The 19,079-nt window shown below is 49.0% G+C and overlaps 1 protein-coding gene across 3 annotated transcripts in view; it reads left to right on the forward strand.

Annotated features, from left to right (window-relative positions):
* The window catches only part of CFAP61 (cilia and flagella associated protein 61), an 844,658-nt gene that overhangs the window by 162,653 nt on the left and 662,926 nt on the right, over positions 1 to 19,079 (forward strand). For all 3 annotated transcript variants that reach the window (XM_063918168.1, XM_063918169.1, XM_063918170.1), the window contains one exon: positions 2,169 to 2,308. In XM_063918168.1, coding sequence (XP_063774238.1) covers positions 2,169 to 2,308 — 140 coding nt within the window. The remainder of the gene's footprint in view (positions 1 to 2,168; positions 2,309 to 19,079) is intronic.

The following is a 19,079-nucleotide window of genomic DNA, read 5'->3' on the forward strand; positions in this document are numbered from 1 at the left end:
CTCAGCAGAGTCCTTACTTCACCTTGCGAGCAGCTCGCTGCATAGCGGGTCAGTCTTCATGGGAGCAGCAGTGCTCCTCAAGATCTACCCCTTTCACATAGCCATAAAAACCCAGGTTATTGCCGGGTTGTTGCCAGGTTGACCCAGGTCGATGTGCAGTGTGAATAACCCAGGGTCGAGCAACCTAGCATTTCAACCCGAGTTCAAGGAAGGGTTAAACACAGGTCAGACCCGGGTTGTTGTGCAGTATGAAACCCGGGATATTCAACCTGGGTCATAGAAAAAGGTGCTGATTGGCTGTTTATGTGTCTGCTCAGAGCAGTGCCCAGCCCCTTCTTTTATTTCCTTTGAAACCTAATCAATGTGAGCCAGAAAAGTCCATTTTAAATCACATCACAGTGTTTAACATGGGTGACCCGGGTTCAGTGTGAAAGGCACCAACCCGGAAGTAATCCAGGAATAACCCGGGTCGAAACTGCAATGTGAAAGGGTCCAAGCCTGGTCGGACTCGGGTTCAAAAGCCGGGTCTGACCTGGGTTTGTGATCTGAAAGCGGTATTACAGTCTTGTCCTGGGCAGCAGAGGCTTCCAATCCCGACTTGTAGTTTCAAATTGCTACACAGCCACAGCAGTGGCCATACCGCCAGGACCATTATGTCCGTGTGTGGAATTAGATCACTTCCTCGCTCCGATGAAAGGTTTCCCGGACTGTCCAGAGTAAGATTCAGGAGTGCCACTATGGATTACGTCTTGTTTAAAAAGAACTTCCAGAATGGTGTTCCTGTGCGTTTTTTACCTGACAAATGGTAGTTTCTAGCTCTGAAGAGATACCAGTGACTACTGTAATTAAGTTTACCATACTATATGCCTTTAAACAAGAACACTAATGAATTACACAGATTTGGTTGCTGGCTGGCTTCTATTCTGCATTTCACCTGTTTTAATCAGCCACAGAACCTATGTAATCCATGGGCATCCTTGTTTAAAACAATGGTATGGTAAACCTAACTGTAATTTACTAAATATAACAGATGATTAAAACTAGTAATTGTGGAGAGTCCAACATTGTGCACCAGGAGGCACTGATTAGCTATGGAAATGAGGGTAAAAGCAGGAAAACAGCTCTCTGTGCAGCTCTGCAATCTGATCCCTCACTGTAGCAGTGGCAACACCACATACAAACATTGGGACTGATTCAGGTTTGTTAGCAAAGCAAAAAAAGCACACAGCTGAGCAAAACCATGTTGCACTGCAGGTGGGGAAGATGTAACATGTGCAGAGAGATTTGGATGGGGTGTGTTCAAACTGAAATCTAAATTGCAGTGTAAAAATAAAGCCGCCAGTATTTACTATGCTAGCAAACCTGAATCAGGCCAATTGTTTCTATGCTTTTCATTTTAAACACACAGTTGCCTACATCCATTATAGTTCCAAACAGTGGGCCTAATTCAGAACTGTTCGTAGGTCAGTTTCACAGTCATGCGGGGGGATGCCCAGCACAAGATAGCCCGCCCTGCACGTCAGGTCTGACCCCCCCGCACAAGTATAAAAGCATCGCACAGCGGCAATGCTTTTGTACTTGAAGAGTGGCTCCCTACCAGTGCAGCTCTTGCGCGCTGGCAGGGAGCTACTCGTTGCTGTAAGGGTCGCAGCGGCTGCGTGTCATGTCACGCAGCCGCCGCGTCCTGCCCGGCGCATGCGCAGTTCAGACCTGATCGGCTGCTGTGCGGAAATGCACAACACTGATCAGGTCTGAATTAGGCCCAGTGTCCTAATGAAATGCATTTGTTAATTCTGGCCCTGTGGCTTTTTGTAGTTATTAAGTCCTGTGTGCATTCCTATGTCAGAACAGAAAGCCAAAATGTAGGGAGGAACTTGGAGAAATAAGTGGGGATTTCACACAACAAGATTTATAAATGTTTGACAAAAACAAGCATCACAATGACACTAATAACATTAATGCAGGTAAAATATTATCACTCATGTAGCGTTGTGGTATTCTTTATTTATAAGTTCCCCTGCCAGCCTGTTCCACCTCTGGCGCATGAAATAATTCCAAGCTAATACTGTGATCTCCGATGCATGAAACATTTTAATTAATTAGTATGAATTCCCAGGTGTATGGTATGCATGGATTCCAGTAATGTGTTTTGTGTCTCATTGCTTAAGGATAAAGAGTTCTGCATCATCACGGTCCCTCACCTCACCCCTGAATTTCCTCTGCTCCAGAGCTTTGTTCGAGCTGTCCCTTTGAGTACATGCACTTTGCCTCAGGAGCTTTATATTTTCCACCGCGCTGGCCTGATCAAGTAAGTGGAAAATCAGCCCCGCAATCTCTGCCTGTCTCTTTACACCTGCAGTTGTGTGAAAATAGTATCACAATATTGCCATGTCAATGCACAGCTCCCGGCTCTAGTGATGCTGCTTTAATTTCTTTTGTCAGACAACTTAATATAATCTGTAGCACGGTGCTGATGTCCGACTGGCAGCTCGGAGGCCAGATGCCTTTTTTAAATTATTTGCTGAGAATGCGCCACTCCTTATAGGAAATTGTTGTTTATATTGGTGCAGATATCTCATTGGTAAATATATATATATATATATATATATATATATATATGTGTAATCCAGAAAAATACAGACTATTTGGCTGTAACAACTAAAAGGCAAGGAATGCGCAATGGTCTTTATATTCTGGATTACTCTACTACATACAGCAGGCATTCCCAACCACGGTCCTCAAGGCACACCAACAGTGCAGGTTTTAGTGATATCCAGGCTTCAGCACAGATGGTTAAATCAAAATAACTGAGGTACTAATGAAGTCACCTGTGTTCAAGCCTGGATATCACTAAAACCAGGACTGTTAGTGTGCCTTGAGGACCGTGGTTGGGAAACACTGACATACAGTATATCTATATATGTCTATATGTGTATCCAGTTACTTTTATGCTTGTGCGGCAGTAATATTTCAGTATACATCAGGGTCATGTGATTACATTAAAGAATATTTGTACCAAAACCTAAAGATATTTCTCTTACATCCTAGAGGATGCTGGGGACTCCGTAAGGACCATGGGGTATAGACGGGCTCCGCAGGGGACATGGGCACTATAAAGAACTTTAGAATGGGTATGCACTGGCTCCTCCCTCTATGCCCCTCCTCCAGACCTCAGTTAGATCCTGTGCCCAGAGGAGACTGGGTGCACTACAGGGGAGCTCTCCTGAGTTTATCTGAAAAATAATTTTGTTAGGTTTTTTATTTTCAGGGAGCACTGCTGGCAACAGACTCCCTGCATCGTGGGACTGAGGAGAGAGAAGCAGACCTACTTAAATGATAGGCTCTGCTTCTTAGGCTACTGGACACCATTAGCTCCAGAGGGTCGGAACGCAGGTCTCACCCTCGCCGTTCGTCCCGGAGCCGCACCACCGTCCTCCTCACAGAGCCGGAAGATAGAAGCCGGGTGAGTATAAGAAGAAAGAAGGCTTCAAAGGCGGCTGAAGACTTCAGATCTTCTCTGAGGTAACGCGCAGCGGTAACGCTGCACGCCATTGCTCCCACACACAACACACACAGCGGGCACTGAAGGGTGCAGGGCGCCCTGGGCAGCAATTATAAACCTCTTGGGACTGGCTAATAATATATATATTATAGCGGAGGCACTATATTATAGAATCCCCCGCCAGTATAAAAAATTTGAGCGGGACCGAAGCCCGCCGCTGAGGGGGCGGAGCTTGATCCTCCAGCACTAACCAGCGCCATTTTCTCCACAGCACACTGCAGAGAAGCTGGCTCCCCGGACTCTCCCCTGCTGAACACGGTGACAGAGTGCAAAAAAGAGGGGGGGGGGGCACTTTTTATTGGCGCAGTGAGTGTATAATTATATATTTACTAGGTGATTCATCACGCCCTACGGGCGCTCTTCACACCGTCGTAAGGGGCTACGCCCCTTAACCCTTGCACGTCCTTGTGGCGTGCAATATTTTTATTATATGGAGTATTACTTCCAATCATAATTGTGTAAGTGGTTAAATATTGCATGGACAAAGGGTGTGCAATGGTTAAGAGGTCGTAGCCCCTTGCAATGGCGTAAACAGCGCACACAGGGCCTGATGAATCACCTAGTAGGTGCTGTGGTTGGTGGAATGGGGGGGGTGCCGCGGGTGGGGGAGGGGGTCCGGAGCCACCGCGGGAGGGGTGGTGCCACAAGTGGGAGAGGGGCGGGTGTGTAGGCGGGGAAGGGGGTCTGGAGCCACCGTGGGTGGGGGAGGAGCGGTTGTGGGGGTGCCACGGGTGGGGGAGGGGTGGGTGTGGTGGTGCCGTGGGTGGGGAGGGGCGTGTGTGAGGGTGCTGCTGGTGGGGGTGTGGAGCCACTGCGGGGGGTGAAGGGGTGTATCGGGGTGCCGCGGATGGGGCTCGGAGGTACTGCGAGTGGGGGAGGGGCGAGTAATGCTTCTCCTGCTTCTCCTCCTGGAAGTGCTGTCCTCCCTTTGGCAGTGACTGTCCCGGAGACTCGCACAGTAGCCAAGCAACCAGTCACTATTGTTAGTGCCGGTGTCCCAACGCGCTGCATTACAGGGAAGAAGATGCACTCAATAAACTACAGCTCCCAGCAGCCCTTAGCGCTGGAATGCTTCAGCGCTAAGGGCTGCTGGGAGCTGTAGTTTATTTACTTCGTCTATTTCCCTGTAATGCAACACGTTGGGACACCGGCGCTAACAATAGTGACTGACTGACTCGCTGAATCAATGTAAAAGGTGAGAGTGCTGTGCATTGTCAGTGACACTGCACACTCCCTGCACTGCACAGCACTGTCACCTTTTACATTGATTCAGCACCCAGACATTACCCTCCGCGATATCACCCACTCTATCCGTTACATTAGCCATCTTGGGGCTTGCAGGCCGGCAGCCCAAGTGCTGTGTTGCGGAGTCAGGGCCTCTGGAGATCTGGGTGCGGCTGTGGCAGGGAGGAACTTCTGTGACATCACACGCAGAGGAGGCTCCGGGGCTCAGAGAGTATGCAGCGCAGGGAGGGCTATGAAAGCCTTCCGCTGTGCCGCTTTCATACACATCTATGCCGGTGTCCGCAGCAGCTTTTGTTCCACCTGCGTCGCGGCTAGGGAGTGGGGATTGTTGATGGCGGAGGGGGAAGGCGGACTGGCAGCAGGACATAGGGCGCTGCAGTAAAAGGGTTTTTTCCCCCTATCTACAGCGCAGAGACTTGCTGCAGATGCAGTGGCATACCCTCCAGCTGCACCTTTTTAGCAGGTACAGTCCCTTTTTTTATGGTCTGACTCTGTACCAATTTCTGGCTCTCCAAACTTCAACTAAAAGTATAGGAAAAGGGGCGTGGTCATGTCCCTCTACCCGTGGCCACGCCCCCTTTTCGAATTTGTAGCGATTTTTATGTGTAAATTGTTGGAGGGTTGGAGGGTGTGATGTTGCAGATGCAGTGGGCCTATTTTGGGGTGTGGACCTGGAGCTGCAGCTTCATCAGCCCCATTGTTAATCCTGCTCTGGGAACACACAGCAGCCAAAGGGCAGAGCCTCCTATTGGATGTAACCTGTGTGGGAGGGCGTTTCTCGTCCAATCAGCTGTGGACTGGGTGTGATAGACCTGCCACTAACCCAATCAGAGCTTCTAGCCACGCCCAGCGTTATCCACACAGTCACAGAGTCACAGATCTTGGCTATTATATAGGAGATATAAAAGCGCTGTTTTGTCTGGGAATGTGGTTTCCAGTGTCAGGTGGCGCTGGCATACTCTCTCTCTCTCTCTCCAAAGGGCCTTTTTGGGGAACTGTCTCCATATAGATATATCCCTGAGTGTGTGGGGGTGTCGGTACGCGTGTGTCGGCATGTCTGAAGCGGAAGGCTCATCTAAGGAGGAGGTGGAGCAGATGATTGTGGTGTCTCCGTCGGCAACGCCGACACATGATTGGATAGATATGCTGAATGTTTTAAATGCAAATGTGTCTTTATTACATCAGAGATTGGACAAAACAGAGTCCAGGGATAGAACAGGGAGTCAATCCATGGCTTTGGCTGTGTCACAGGGCCCTTCAGGGTCTCAGAAACGTCCCCTGCCCCAAGTAGCAGACACTGATACCGACACGGATTCTGATTCCAGTGTCGACTACGATGATGCGAGGTTACATCCAAGGGTGGCCAAAAGTATTCATTATATGATTATTGCAATAAAGGATGTTTTACATATCACTGATGACCCCTCTGTCCCTGACAAGAGGGTACACATGTTTAAGGAAAAGAAACCTGAGGTAACCTTTCCCCCATCTCAGACACGGCCGTCCTCAAGGATCCTGCTGATCGCAGACAGGAAACTACCTTAAAATCTATTTATAAACATACGGGGGCCTTGCTCAGACCGGCGATAGCGTTGGCTTGGGTTTGTAGCGCTGTTGCGGCTTGGACGGATACCATGTCAGCTGACATTGATACCCTGGATAGGGATAACATTTTATTGACCTTAGGTCACATTAAAGACGCAGTCTTATATATGAGAGATGCTCAGAGAGACGTTGGTCTGCTAGGTTCGAGAGCCAACACCATGGCGATTTCTGCTAGGCGAGCCCTGTGGACCCGCCAATGGTCGGGTGATGCCGACTAAAAGAAGCATATGGAAGTTTTGCCTTACAAAGGTGAGGATTTATTTGGGGAAGGTCTCGCGGACCTGGTTTCCACAGCTACCGCTGGCAAATCTACTTTTTTACCTTATGTTTTCCCACAGCTAAAGAAAACGCTGCAATATCAGATGCAGTCCTTTTGGTCGCATAAGTCCAGAAGAGGTCGGGGCTCTTCCTTCCTCGCCAGAGGTAAGGGAAGAGGGAAAAAGCAGCCTGCTACGGCTAGTTCCCAGGAGCAGAAGTCCTCCCCGGCTTCTACGAAATCCACCGCATGACGCTGGGGCTCCACTGAGGGAGTCTGCGCCGGTGGGGGCACGTCTTCGACTCTTCAGCCACGTCTGGGTTCGGTCAGAGGTGGATCCTTGGGCAATGGAAATTGTGTCCCAAGGTTACAAACTGGAATTCGAAGACGTGCCTCCTCGCCGGTTATTCAAATCGGCCTTACCAGCTTCTTCCCCAGAAAGGGAGATAGTTTTAGCTGCTATTCAAAAACTGTGTCAACAACAAGTGGTTGTCAAGGTTCCCCTACGTCAACAGGGGCAGGGGTACTATTCAACCCTGTTTGTGGTCCCGAAACCGGATGGCTCGGTCAGACCCATTTTTAAATTTAAAATCCCTAAACCTGTACTTGAAAAAGTTCAAATTCAAAATGGAATCGCTCCGGGCAGTTATCTCCAGCCTGGAAGGGGGGGATTTTATGGTGTCACTAGACATAAAGGATGCACACCTTCATGTCCCCATATATCCCCTTCATCAGGCGTACCTGAGATTCGCTGTACAGGAATGTCATTACCAGTTTCAGACGTTGCCGTTTGGGCTTTCCACGGTAATGGCGGAAATTATGGTGCTCCTGCGCCGGCAGGGAGTCACAATTATCCCGTACTTGGACGATCTCCTGATAAAAGCGAGATCGAGAGAACAGTTGCTGAAAAGCGTGTCGCTCTCCCTGAGAGTGCTGCAGCAACTTGGCTGGATTCTCAATCTGCCGAAGTCACAGTTGGTTCCAACGACTAGGCTATCTTTCTTGGGCATGATTCTGGACACAGAACGAAAGAGGTTTTTCTCCTGATGGAAAAAGCCCAGGAACTCCAGAACATGGTCAGAGACCTGTTGAAACCGAAAAGGGTGTCAGTTCATCAATGCACTCGAGTACTGGGGAAAATGGTGGCGTCCTACGAGGCCATCCCCTTCGGCAGGTTTCATGCGAGGACTTTTCAGTGGGATCTTCTGGACAAGTGGTCCGGGTCCCATCTTCACATTCATCAGAAAATCAGCCTGTCCCCAAGGGCCAGGGTGTCTCTCCTGTGGTGGCTGCAGAGTGCTCACCTTCTAGAGGGTCGCAGGTTCGGCATTCAGGACTGGGTTCTGGTGACCACGGACGCGAGCCTCCGAGGATGGGGAGGAGTCCCGCAAGGAAAATATTTTCAGGGACTATGGTCAAGCCAGGAGGCTTGTCTACACATCAACGTACTGGAATTGAGGGTCATATACAATGGCCTGCGTCAAGCGGAGAATCTTCTTCGCGGCCTACAAAAAAGGCTGAAGTTATTCCTTCCTTGCCAATAGAGGAAGAGGTAAAAGATCTCCTGCCGTGGCAGGTTCCCAGGAGCAGAAGTCCTCACCGGCTACTGCCAAATCCACTGCATGACGCTGGGGCACCTCTGCGGGAGTCCGCACCGGTGGGGGCACGTCTCAAGCTCTTCAGTCATTTCTGGGCTCGTTCGGCCCTGGACCCATGGGTTTTAGAAATAGTGTCCCAGGGGTACAAACTGGAGTTTCAAGACGTTCCCCCTCACCGATTTTTCAAATCAGCCTTACCAGTTTCTCTTCAGGACAGGAAGGTTGTATGTGATGCAATACAGAAGTTGTGTATAAGTCAAGTCATTATCAAGGTTCCCCCGTCACAACAGGGAGAAGGCTTTTATTCAAGCCTGTTTGTGGTCCCGAAAACGGACGGCTCGGTCAGACCAATTCTGAACCTAAAGTCCCTCAATCTGTACCTAAGAAAATTCAAATTCAAGACGGAATCTCTCCGAGCGGTGATAGTCTGGAGGAAGGGGATTTCATGGTGTCAGTCGACATAAAGGATGCCTACTTACACATCCCCATATATCCTCCGCATCAGGCTTACCTGAGGTTTGTTATTCAGGATTGTCATTACCAATTTCAGACGTTACCGTTGGTCTATCCACGGCTCCGAGGATTTTCACAAAGGTAATGGCGGAAATGATGGTTATCCTTCGCAAACAAGGAGTCACAATTATCCCTTACTTGGACGATCTCCTGATAAAGGCGAGATCCAAAGACAAGCTGGAGCAGGACATTGCGCTCTCCCTGACAGTTCTACAGCAACATGGTTGGCTCCTAAACTTGCCAAAGTCACAGTTGAATCCGACGAAATGGCTGTCGTTTTTGGGAATGATTCTGGACACGGAATTACAGAGAGTTTTTCTTCCAGAAGAGAAGGCTCTGGAAATTCAGGGTTTGGTCAAATAAATTCTGAAACCAGAGAGAGTTTCAATCCATCAATGCACTCGATTGCTGGGAAAGATGGTGGCGGCCTGTGAGGCCATTCAATTTGGCAGGTTCCATGCCAGAGTTTTGCAGTGGGACCTATTGGACAAGTGGTCTGGGTCCCATCTGCACATGCACCGGAAAATAATCCTGTCCTCCAAAACCAGAATCTCACTCCTGTGGTGGCTGCACAGCTCTCACCTCCTAGAGGGACGCAGGTTCGGGATCCAGGACTGGATCCTAGTAACCACGGATGCGAGTCTCCGGGGCTGGGGAGCAGTCACTCAGGGTGAAACCTTCCAGGGAACATGGTCAAACCAGGAAGTTTGTCTCCACATTAACGTTCTAGAGTTAAGGGCCATTTACAACGGCCTTCTTCAAGCGGAACACCTTCTTCGCAACCTGCCCGTCCTAATACAGTCGGACAACATAACAGCAGTAGCGCACGTGAACCGCCAGGGCGGAACGAAGAGCAGGGCGGCAATGGCCGAGGCCGCAAAAGTTCTCCGCTGGGCGGAAAGACATACAAGTGCTCTGTCGGCAATCTTCATTCCAGGAGTGGATAACTGGGAAGCAGACTTTCTCAGCAGACATGATCTCCATCCAGGAGAGTGGGGTCTTCACCAAGAGGTCTTCACAGAAGTGACAAGTCTTTGGGGAATTCCTCAAGTAGACATGATGGCATCTCGCCTCAACAAGAAACTTCAGAGATATTGTTCCAGGTCGAGGGACCCTCAAGCAATAGCGGTAGACGTGCTGGTGACACCATGGGTGTTTCAGTCGGTGTACGTGTTTCCTCCGCTTCCACTAATTCTAATTTCCTCCGCTTCCACTAATTCTAAAGATCATAAGAAGAACGAAGGTTCAGGCGATCCTCATTGTTTCGGACTGACCAAGGAGGGCTTGGTATCCAAATCTTCAGGAATTATTCATAAGAGATCCCTTGCCTCTTCCTCTAAGAGAGGATCTGTTACAGCAGGGGCCGTGCGTTTATCACGACTTACCGCGGCTACGTTTGACGGCTTGGCGGTTGAACGCCGCATCCTAGCCCGAAAGGGTATTCCCAGTGAAGTCATTCCCACACTTATTCAGGCTAGAAAACGAGTAACGTCTAACCATTACCACCGTATTTGGAGAAAATATGTGTCTTGGTGTGAATCCAAGAAGGCTACTACGGAAGAATTTCAGCTAGGGCGTTTTCTCCATTTCCTGCAAGCAGGTGTGGATGCGGGCCTAAAGTTAGGCTCGATTAAAGTACAAATTTCGGCTTTATCGGTTTTCTTTCAAAAATAATTGGCCTCCCTTCCAGAAGTTCAGACTTTCGTGAAAGGAGTTTTGCACATCCAACCTCCATTTATGCCCCCAGTGGCACCATGGGATCTTAACGTGGTGTTGCATTCTCTTCAATCACATTGGTTGGAACCTTTACAGAAGGTTGAGTTGAAATTTCTCACTTGGAAAGTGGTCATGGCATTGGCCTTGGCATCCGCAAGGTGGGTGTCTGAGTTACTTAGCGGCTTTGTCTCACAAGAGCCCTTACTTAATCTTCCATGAGGATAGAGCGGAGTTGAAGACTCGTCAACAATTTCTGCCGAAGGTGGTTTCATCGTTTCACATGAACCAGCCTATTGTGGTACCAGTGGCTACTGACGCCTTCGCGGAGTCAAAATATCTCGATGTTGTCAGGGCCTTGAAGATTTATGTCGCCAGAACGGCTCAACTTAGGAAAACGGAAACTCTGTTTGTCCTGTATGCTACCAATAAGATTGGAGCGCCTGCTTCAAAGCAGACTATTGCGCGCTGGATCTGCAATACGATTCAGCATGCTTATTCTACGGCTGGACTGCCGTTACCGAAATCAGTGAAGGCCCACTCTACCAGGAAAGTGGGCTCATCCGGGGTGGCTGCCCGTGGAGTCTCGGCAGTACAACTCTGCCGAGCAGCTACTTGGTCGGGTTCAAACACTTTTGCGAAATTTTATACGTTTGGTACCCTGGCTGATGAGGACCTCATGTTTGGTCAATCGGTGCTGCAGAGTCATCCTCACTCTCCCGCCCGTTCTAGAGCTTTGGTATAAACCCCATGGTTCTTGAAGTGTCCCCAGCATCCTCTAGGACAGGGTTTTTCAACTGCTGTGCCGCGGCAGTCCTCAGGTGTGCCGCCGCTACCCGCCCGCCAGAGATGCCTGCCACACCACTAATAACTGCAGCAGTAACTGATATCAGGCTTGGGCAGCGCAGAGAACCTCGGTGGGCCGGCCATGACCTATTGCAGTGATGCACCGCCGCATGACTCATAGGTCACCCGTTCCACGTGGTATCGCCTTCCCGTCCCCCGCCCGTCCAGCGCTTCTTCATGGTGTGCTCTGCTCCGACGCGATGCAGAGAGGGAATGCTCTGTGCTGCTTCTCACTGCCCCAATGCTAAGGACTGAGCTGTATACTGAGGTTGGAGCCGGGGGGGGGGGGGGGGGGTGGAGGAATTACTATGTGGGGACAGTGTGCGGAATTACTATGTGGGGACAGTGTGCGGAATTACTATGTGGGGACAGTGTGCGGAATTACTATGTGGGGACAGTGTGTGCCATTAATATGTGGGGACAGTGTGTGGTATTACTATGTGGGGACAGTGTGTGGAATTACTATGTGGGGACAGTGTGTGCCATTACTATGTGGGGACAGTGTGTGCCATTAATATGTGGGGACAGTGTGTGCCATTAATATGTGGGGACAGTGTGCGGAATTACTATGTGGGGACAGTGTGCGGAATTACTATGTGGGGACAGTGTGTGCCATTAATATGTGGGGACAGTGTGTGGTATTACTATGTGGGGACAGTGTGTGGAATTACTAAGTGGGGACAGTGTGTGCCATTACTATGTGGGGACAGTGTGTGCCATTAATATGTGGGGACAGTGTGTGCCATTAATATGTGGGGACAGTGTGTGCCATTAATATGTGGGGACAGTGTGTGGAATTATTATCTATGTGGGGACAGTGTGTGGAATTACTGTGTGGGGACAGTGTGTGCTATTAATATGTGGGGACAGTGTGTGCCATTAATATGTGGGGACAGTGTGTGGAATTACTATGTTTTATTTCTACGGGAGCCAATGTGTTTTTTTTTATAGTGGGGGTGAAGCTATTTATTTTATTTCTGCGGAGTCCAATTGTTTTATTACTGTTTATATTTGTTATATATTTATATTATATTGATTAAGAAAACTGATGGTGTGCCTTGGCAATTTTCAAATGTTGTTTAGTGTGCCACAAGTTTACAAAGGTTGAAAATCACTGCTCTAGGACGTATGAGAAAATAGGATTTTAGTACCTACCGGTAATTCCTTTTCTCTTAGTCCGTAGAGGGTGCTGGGCGCCCGTCCCGGTGCGAACTCTATCTGCAGTTATTAGTTATTGATTATGTTTACACACAGGTTGTGTTTTTTTGTTATAGTCAGCCTGTTGCTGACATGGTTCATGCGTTGACTGGAGTTCTGTTAATTGCCATGTTGTACGGCGTGTTGAGGTGTGAGCTGGTATGTATCTCACCTTAGTTTAACAATAAATCCTTTTCCTCGAAATGTCCGTCTCCCTTGGCACAGTTCCTATAACTGGAGTCTGGAGGAGGGGCATAGAGGGAGGAGCCAGTTCACATCCCTTCAAAGTCTTAAAGTGCCCATGTCTCCTGTGGATCCCGTCTATACCCCATGGTTCTTGAAGTGTCCCCAGCATCCTCTATGGACTAAGAGAAAATGATTTACCGGTAGGTACTAAAATCCTTTTTTTCTATTGGATCCTTGCAAATGTGAGATCAGTGAGAGACACAGTTTACTATAACAGACAACACCAATAATAAATATTTATGAAATGTTGTTTCATAAATGAATGAATTGGAAGCATTGATTTGGGAAGAAGACATGCTGCCCATTTTTATATTAAGGAATATTTTTTTTTTATTACATAGTGTAGCATCTGTGGTGTGAATGGCGGTAACTGTTAATCACTTGCAAAAATCACGTGCACCCGAATAGAGGGAGAACCCTTACGTCATCCTATATGCTACACTGTGTCATAAAAAATATATATAAAAAAACAGCAGTGTGTCCCTTTCACTAGAGTAGCGACTAGATCCCCTTCGCCGGACAGACTTTGATGTGTCAGGCGTTGGGCAAAGTCCTCCTGTATTGATAATGGTAACATGTGGTGAGCAGAGCGAGCCACCATGCCCAAAGCGTGATGAGCGAAGCGATGCCTGCAATGGTATAAGTTTGTACTGTTGGAGGACAGCGATACGAGCCTGCAATGGTATAAGTTTGTACTGTTGGAGGACAGAGATCCGAGCCTGCAATGGTATAAGTTTGTACTGTTGGAGGACAAATAAAAAAAAACCTAGATTTGGGACAAAATGGGCTTTAATGGCTTTAATGCCCTTCCGCCCACACTAGACGCCATGTCCCCTTTATCACATAACAACTACAGGGGCATATCCATAGATAGATGTAGGAATGCTTCCACTCCATGTTGTGCCTGTTTTTCTATAGACAAGGCTCTGTTTCTTTCTCGTCTCCTGCTGTTTACCATTATATAATATCTTGTAATAATGTACCACAATCTGCCCTCATATATTCATAAATAAATCATGTTTTTTCATAGAAGGCAACTCTTATATATTTTCTCTAACGTCCTAAGTGGATGCTGGGGACTCCGTAAGGACCATGGGGAATAGCGGCTCCGCAGGAGACTGGGCACATCTAAAGAAAGCTTTAGGACTATCTGGTGTGCACTGGCTCCTCCCCCTATGACCCTCCTCCAAGCCTCAGTTAGATCTCTGTGCCCGAACGAGAAGGGTGCACACTAGGGGCTCTCCTGAGCTTCTTAGTGAAAGTTTTAGTTTAGGTTTTTTATTTTCAGTGAGACCTGCTGGCAACAGGCTCACTGCATCGAGGGACTAAGGGGAGAAGAAGCGAACTCACCTGCGTGCAGAGTGGATTGGGCTTCTTAGGCTACTGGACATTAGCTCCAGAGGGACGATCACAGGCCCAGCCATGGATGGGTCCCAGAGCCGCGCCGCCGGCCCCCTTACAGAGCCAGAAGACAGAAGAGGTCCGGAAAATTGGCGGCAGAAGACATCCTGTCTTCACCAAGGTAGCGCACAGCACTGCAGCTGTGCGCCATTGCTCCTCAGCACACTTCACACTTCGGTCACTGAGGGTGCAGGGCGCTAGGGGGGGGCGCCCTGAGCAGCAATAAAAACACCTTGGCTGGCGAAAATACATCACATATAGCCCCCAGGGCTATATGGATGAATTTTAACCCCTGCCAGAATCCATAAAAAAGCAGGAGAAAAGTCCGCGAAAAAGGGGCGGAGCCTATCTCCTCAGCACACTGGCGCCATTTTCCCTCACAGCTCCGTTGGAGGGAAGCTCCCCTGGCTCTCCCCTGCAGTCACTACACTACAGAAAGGGTTAAAAAAGAGAGGGGGGCACTAATTAGGCGCAGTATTAACAATACAGCAGCTATAAGGGGAAAAACACTTATATAAGGTTATCCCTGTATATATATAGCGCTTTGGTGTGTGCTGGCAAACTCTCCCTCTGTCTCCCCAAAGGGCTAGTGGGGTCCTGTCCTCTATCAGAGCATTCCCTGTGTGTGTGCTGTATGTCGGTACGTTTGTGTCGACATGTATGAGGAGAAAAATGATGTGGAGACGGAGCAGATTGCCTGTAATAGTGATGTCACCCCCTAGGGGGTCGACACCTGAGTGGATGAACTGTTGGAAGGAATTACGTGACAGTGTCAGCTCTGTATAAAAGACAGTGGTTGACATGAGACAGCCGGCTACTCAGCTTGTGCCTGTCCAGACGTCTCATAGGCCGTCAGGAGCTCTAAAGCGCCCGTTACCTCAGATGGCAGATATAGACGCCGACACGGATACTGACTCCAGTGTCGACGGTGAAGAGACAAATGTGACTTCCAGTAGGGCCACACGTTACATGATTGAGGCAATGAAAAATGTTTTACACATTTCTGATAATACGAGTACCACCAAAAAGGGGTATTATGTTCGGTGAGGAAAAACTACCTGTAGTTTTCCTGAATCTGAGAAATTAAATGAGGTGTGTGATGATGCGTGGGTTTCCCCCGATAACAACTGATAATTTCTAAAATGTTATTGGCATTATATCCTTTCCCGCCAGAGGTTAGGGTGCGTTGGGAAACACCCCCTAGGGTGGATAAAGCGCTCACACGCTTGTAAGGGCTCTACCCTCTCCTGAGATGGCCGCCCTTAAGGATCCTGCTGATAGAAAGCAGGAGGGTATCCTAAAATGTATTTACACACATACTGGTGTTATACTGCGACCAGCAATCGCCTCAGCCTGGATGTGCAGTGCTGGGTTGGCGTGGTCGGATTCCCTGACTGAAAATATTGATACCCTAGATAGGGACAGTATATTTTTGCCTATAGAGCATTTAAAAGATGCATTTCTATATATGCGTGATGCACAGCGGAATATTTGCCGACTGGCATCAAGTCTAAGTGCGTTGTCCATTTCTACCAGTAGAGGGTTATGGACACGTCAGTGGTCAGGTGATGCGTATTCCAAACGGCATTTGGAAGTATTGCCTTAATAAGGGGAGGAGTTATTTGGGGTCGGTCTTTCAGACCTGGTGGCCACGGCAACAGCTGGGAAATCCACGTTTGTACCCCAGGTCGCCTCTCAACATGAGAAGACGCCGTATTATCAGGCGCAGTCTTTTCGTGGACAAGCGGGCAAAATGTTCCTCATTTCTGCCCCGTGACAGAGGGAGAGGAAAAAGGCTGCAGAAATCAGCCAGTTCCCAGGAACAGAAATCCTCTCCCGCCTCTGCCAAGCCCTCAGTATGACGCTGGGGCTTTACAAGCAGAATCAGGCACGGTGGGGGGCCCGTCTCAATGAATTTCAGCGCGCAGTGGGCTCACTCGCAAGTAGACCCCTGGATCCCTCAGGTGATATCTCAGGGGTACAAATTAGAATTCGAGACTTCTCCCCCTCGCCGTTTTCCTAAAGTCGGCTTTACCGATGTCTCCTTCTGACAGGGAGACAGTTTTGGAAGCCATTCACAAGCTGTATTCCCAGCAGGTGATAATCAAGGTACCCCTCCTGCAACAGGGAACGGGGTATTATTCCACACTGTTGTGGTACTGAAGCCGGACGGCTCGGTGAGACCGATTCTAAATCTAAAATCTTTGAACACTTACATACAGAGGTTCAAATTCAAGATTGAGTCACTCAGAGCAGTGATTGCGAACCTGGAAGAAGGGGACTTTATGATGTCTCGGGACATCAAGGATGCTTACCTTCATGTCAAAATTTACCCTTCTCACCAAGGGTACCTCAGGTTTATGGTACAGAACTGTCACTATCAGTTCAGACGCTGCCGTATGGATGGTCCACGGCACCCCGGGTCTTTACCAAGGTAATGGCCGAAATGATGATATTCCTTCGAAGGAAGGGAATTTTAGTTATCCCTTACTTGGACGATTCCCTGATAAGGGTAAGATCCAGGGAACAGTTGGAGGTCGGTGTAGCACTATCTCAGGTAGTGTTGCGGCAGCACGATTGGATTCTCAATATTCCAAAATCGCAGCTGGTTCCGACGACTTGTCTTCTGTTCCTAGGGATGATCCTGGACACAGTCCAGAAAAAGGTGTTTCTCCCGGAGGGGAAAGCCAGGGAGTTATCCGAGCTAGTCAGGAACCTCCTAAAACCGAGCCAAGTCTCAGTGCATCAATGCACAAGGGTTCTGGGTAAAATGGTGGCTTCCTACGAAGCAATCCCATTCGGCAGATTCCACGCAAGAACTTTCCAGTGGGACCTGCTGGACAAATGGTCCGGGTCGCATCTTCAGATGCATCAGCGGATAACCCTGTCACCAAGGACAAGGGTGTCCCTCCTGTGGTGGTTGCAGAGTGCTCATCTTCTAGAGGGCCGCAGATTCGGCATTCAGGACTGGGTCCTGGTGACCACGGATGCCAGCCTGCGAGGCTGGGGAGCAGTCACACAGGGAAGGAATATCCAGGGCTTATGGTCAAGCCTGGAGACATCACTTCACATAAATATCCTGAAGCTAAGGGCCATTTACAATGCTCTAAGCTTAGCAAGACCTCTGCTTCAAGGTCAGCCGGTGTTGATCCAGTCGGACAACATCACGGCAGTCACCCATGTAAACAGACAGGGTGGCACAAGAAGCAGGAGGGCAATGGCAGAAGCTGCAAGGATTCTTCGCTGGGCGGAAAATCATGTGATAGCACTGTCAGCAGTATTCATTCCGGGAGTGGACAACTGGGAAGCAGACTTCCTCAGCACGACCTCCACCCGGGAGAGTGGGGACTTCACCCAGAAGTCTTGCACATGATTATAAACCGTTGGGAAAAACTCGACCGGTATTGCGCCAGGTCAAGGGACCCTCAGGCAATAGCTGTAGACGCTCTGGTAACACCGTGGGTGTACCAGTCAGTGTATGTGTTCCCTCCTCTGCCTCTCATACCCAAGGTACTGAGATTGATAAGATGGAGAGGAGTAAGCACTATATTCGTGGCTCCGGATTGGCCAAGAAGGACTTGGTAACCGGAACTTCAAGAGATGCTCACGGAGGATCCGTGGCCTCTACCTCTAAGAAGGGACCTGCTCCAACAAGGACCCTGTCTGTTCCAAGACTTACCGCGGCTGCGTTTGACGGCATGGCGGTTGAACGCCGGATCCTGAAGGAAAAAAGGCATTCCGGATGAAGTCATCCCTATCCTGATCAAAGCCAGGAAGGATGTAACCGCAAAACATTATCACCGCATTTGGCGAAAATATGTTGCGTGGTGCGAGGCCAGTAAGGCCCGACGGAGGAAATTCAACTGGGTCGATTCCTACATTTCCTGCAAACAGGAGTGTCTATGGGCCTGAAATTGGGGTCCATTAAGGTTCAAATTTCGGCCCTGTCAATTTTCTTCCAAAAAGAACTAGCTTCAGTCCCTGAAGTTCAGACGTTTGTAAAAGGGGTACTGCATATACAGCCTCCTTTTGTGCCTCCAGTGGCACTTTGGGATCTCATTGTCGTTTTTTGGGTTCCAAAAGTCACATTGGTTTGAACCACTTAAATCTGTGGAGTTAAAATATCTCACATGGAAAGTGGTCATGCTGTTGGCCCTGGCCTGGGCCAGGCGCGTGTCAGAATTGGCGGCTTTATCCTGTAAAAGCCCTTATCTGATTTTCCATTCGGACAGGGCGGAATTGAGGACTCGTCCTCAGTTTCTCCCTAAGGTGGTTTCAGCGTTTCACCTGAACCAACCTATTGTGGTGCCTGCGGCTACTAGGGACTTGGAGGACTCCAAGTTGCTAGACGTTGTCAGGGCCCTGAAAATATATGTTTCCAGGACGGCTGGAGTCAGAAAATCTGACTCGCTGTTTATCCTGTATGCACCCAACAAGCTGGGTGCTCCTGCTTCTAAGCAGACTATTGCTCGTTGGATTTGTAGTACAATTCAGCTTCCACATTCTGTGGCAGGCCTGCCACAGCCAAAAATCTGTAAATGCCCACTCCACAAGGAAGGTGGGCTCATCTTGGGCGGCTGCCCGAGGGGTCTCGGCTTTACAACTTTGCCGAGCAGCTACTTGGTCAGGAGCAAATACGTTTGTAAAATTCTACAAAATTGATACCCTGGCTGAGGAGGACCTGGAGTTCTCTCAATTGGTGCTGCAGAGTCATCCGCACTCTCCCGCCCGTTTGGGAGCTTTGGTATAATCCCCATGGTCCTTACGGAGTTCCCAGCATCCACTTAGGACGTTAGAGAAAATAAGAATTTACTTACCGATAATTCTATTTCTCGTAGTCCGTAGTGGATGCTGGGCGCCCATCCCAAGTGCGGATTGTCTGCAATACTGGTACATA

The sequence above is a fragment of the Pseudophryne corroboree genome, chromosome 4, assembly GCF_028390025.1.
Source record: "Pseudophryne corroboree isolate aPseCor3 chromosome 4, aPseCor3.hap2, whole genome shotgun sequence".
In the NCBI taxonomy this organism is placed as follows: domain Eukaryota; kingdom Metazoa; phylum Chordata; class Amphibia; order Anura; family Myobatrachidae; genus Pseudophryne; species Pseudophryne corroboree.